The following is a 2,908-nucleotide window of genomic DNA, read 5'->3' on the forward strand; positions in this document are numbered from 1 at the left end:
TTCGGCCAACCGGCCCTCGTGTTCTGTCGTCCCAAGGCAAGATCGTGCCAAATTTGAAGCGCCTGCGGCGCCGGGAAGTACCCTATCGGACACCCGACAACTTTGCTTTATGTATTATAGAGATTAGCAAATTGCATAGATAAACAAAGATTTCAATAAAGTAATTAAGGCCTGAAATACTTTAGTATAGAAATGTATTGTTTGAATAGATTCTAGATCTAGGTAGGGTCTACATCTGTGTAAGTCTAGTTTCTCCGTAGATCTAGATCATCTAGATCTAGAATCGTAATAGAATTTTTGTTTAAGTTTAGCCCGAGCAAAAAAAAAAAAATAGATTAACCAAGTTGACTTGGTGCGTCTCAAACCCGCGCCACCTGCGTGGGTTTAAGTACACTATCATCTCCGCTATATAGGCACCTTATAAAACACGGAGAATAAAAGACGTATTTTAAAATCTTAACTTACGCGAATATGCCTATTATTTCAAATTAATTTTTTTTATCCCAAATTAGCCAGTTCCAAACAAAGATTTTGTATAAAATAATTATGTCTTGAAATAGTTTAGTCCTAATATAGAAATTTATTTTTGGAATAGATTGTAGAGAAGTTAGAGTCTAAATCTAGACCTTAGCGTCTACGTCTCGATATAGTTATTGCGTAGATTTGTAGATTTAGATCTAGTCTAGATCTAGAATCTCTAGATCTAGAATCCAAATAAATAAAATAAATTTTATGAGTTTAGGCCGGAAAAATTGTATTGTGTACATTTCATAGTGTACGTAGATCTAAATCAAATTTGAATGAAATAGTTCATTTCTTTTTATTCTAAACACGGCAGATTACTTTTTTTTTTTTTTTTTTTTTTTTTTTTTTTTTTTTTTCCGTCTGGCGTTTAATAGAATTCCTACCATTGTATGGATAGGTTTGCATGTTTAAAATAAATTATAATGTAATACATAGTATAACATTAATGCAAAATATACCAGTTCAATTGTGACTAATACAAAACGTTTAACAAAGATAGCATAGCAGTGTCTTTTTACTTTCTCAATTTTTTTTCCCAGGGGCTTTTTGGTCCTTTACGTAGTATTGCTTTTTGTTCCTCATTCATGATGTCTATGAGGTGCTCTAACATGTGGTGAGGAGAGTTGTGTGTTAGGAGGATTTCACCACAGTACGCACATTTGACGTCATCTCCTTTTTTTTTCTTTAGTTGTTTTCCCTAGTTCAGTGGGGCTGGTTGAGCTTTTCCTTTTCATTGGCGAGCTGGTTTCCATTTCTGATGCTAGGTTTGTTGCCTCCATTGTTGGAGGTTCTTGTAGGTTGCTTGGTGTCGGGGGTTGTGGTACAGGTGTTGCTTTATCCTGTGCTGTAGGTTGATCATTGGGCTTTGTCTCTGTGTTTTTTTTTGTTAGAGCTGCTTGTTGACTGCTTGGTGTTGTAGCTGGTTGGGCGAGTAGCGCTGGTTCTTGTGTTGAGGGTTGGTTTTTGGGCGTAGTTTTTGATGTCGAAGAAACTATTTCTTGCTGTTCCGCAGGCGTGGCTGGTTCTTGTGATGCTGTTGGTTGTATTCTGTGACTTGGGCAGTGATTGGTCCAGTGGAGGGTTGAGGAGCATAGTTGGCAGGCTTGTCTTCTTCCGTTTATGGCGACTAAGATGTTGAGTGTTTTGTTTTTGTAGTTTATTTGGATGTAGTGAGGGATGTTTGTTGAGTTATCAGTGTTTATGGAGAAGCTGCGGTTGTTGGTGTAAGGGATTGTAGTGATGAGTGGTGTTTTATTGCTGTAGGGCTGTAATGCTTGTATGAGTGTAGGGTCGCTGAGTGTGGGGGGGGGGGGGGGGGGACCCATCTAAGGGTTCCGTTTATTTTGTCTTTTTCGTGTGGTGTGAAGTGTAGTGTGTAGGGGCCGTGTATTTTATAGGTGTTGTGAAGTGTGGTGACGTCAAAGGTGGTTGAAGAGAAATACCACGTATCTGCTCTCCCATAATTGAGGAGCAGTATTTGTTCGTCAAGTTTGTGCATATATATTGGGAGGGGGGGAGGGGGGGGGGGGAAGGGTCATCCATTTGTTATGACCAAAAAAAGTTCGTATATTTAGATCCCCTACACAAGCGTCCACTTTCGCCGAACGAACCCCCCCCCCCCCCACCACCGCCGAGCGACCCCCCCCCCCACCATCCCCATTGTGATAGACCACACAATTTTAGTAGACATCTCAATACAAGCTGCAAAACTACTAATTCATGTATATGAAATGTGTACATTAACTAATAATGTGATCCAGGGATTTGATATTTACGTTAACATCTATTACTAGGCCTAAATAATAATTGGGAGTTAAACTTTTCCAAGCTGTCTGTAACTCTACGGCGTGTTAACTTACCGTACTATTGTGCTAAGGCTATCTAAAATACTTAATTGAAAGAGTAATATTTTATGGACGCTGTGTACTCTGCCTCCCGATTTCAAGGGCTTTTTAACCCACTATTTCTTATAAATAGTCAGAGGCAGACATGTATGTTTTTTTTTTTTTTTTTTTTTTTTTTAAATTGAAGATGCTGTGGACCGAACTTTTTACTGTCATTTGTGGCTGTCTAGCTATCAACGACTATATGGGTTCGGGTAAATTCGGCTAATCAACGTGACGTCATTATATTATTTTTACTCAACTTGACGCTGCACGTGTTTCCATAACAAACCGCCTCTACCGCTTTTTTTGTGGTCGCGCTGACCGTTAGTCCTACACACCTGACCAAGCAAGCACATTATACACGCGCTTATATTTAATAGCTAATTGTAGTTATGATATGATTTTTTTTTACTTGAAAAAAAAATGACTAGATTTACATAATCTGAGACTTAGACACAAAATAATAATGTAGCTCTACTATGATTTAGTTAAAATTG

The 2,908-nt window shown here is 38.4% G+C and overlaps 1 protein-coding gene across 1 annotated transcript; it reads right to left on the reverse strand.

Moving 5' to 3' along the window:
- Positions 1-1,190: 1,190 nt before the first annotated feature.
- On the reverse strand, positions 1,191-1,986 carry LOC131940255 (platelet glycoprotein Ib alpha chain-like). Its single transcript, XM_059298890.1, has 2 exons — positions 1,968-1,986; positions 1,191-1,651 (listed from the first exon to the last, which is right to left on the reverse strand). Exons 1-2 carry the CDS (start codon positions 1,984-1,986, stop codon positions 1,191-1,193), a joined length of 480 nt encoding a protein of 159 aa, XP_059154873.1.
- Positions 1,987-2,908: the final 922 nt, after the last annotated feature.

This window comes from Physella acuta, unplaced genomic scaffold, assembly GCF_028476545.2.
Source record: "Physella acuta isolate Inbredline_101_S28 unplaced genomic scaffold, ASM2847654v3 ptg000314l, whole genome shotgun sequence".
Taxonomy (NCBI): domain Eukaryota; kingdom Metazoa; phylum Mollusca; class Gastropoda; family Physidae; genus Physella; species Physella acuta.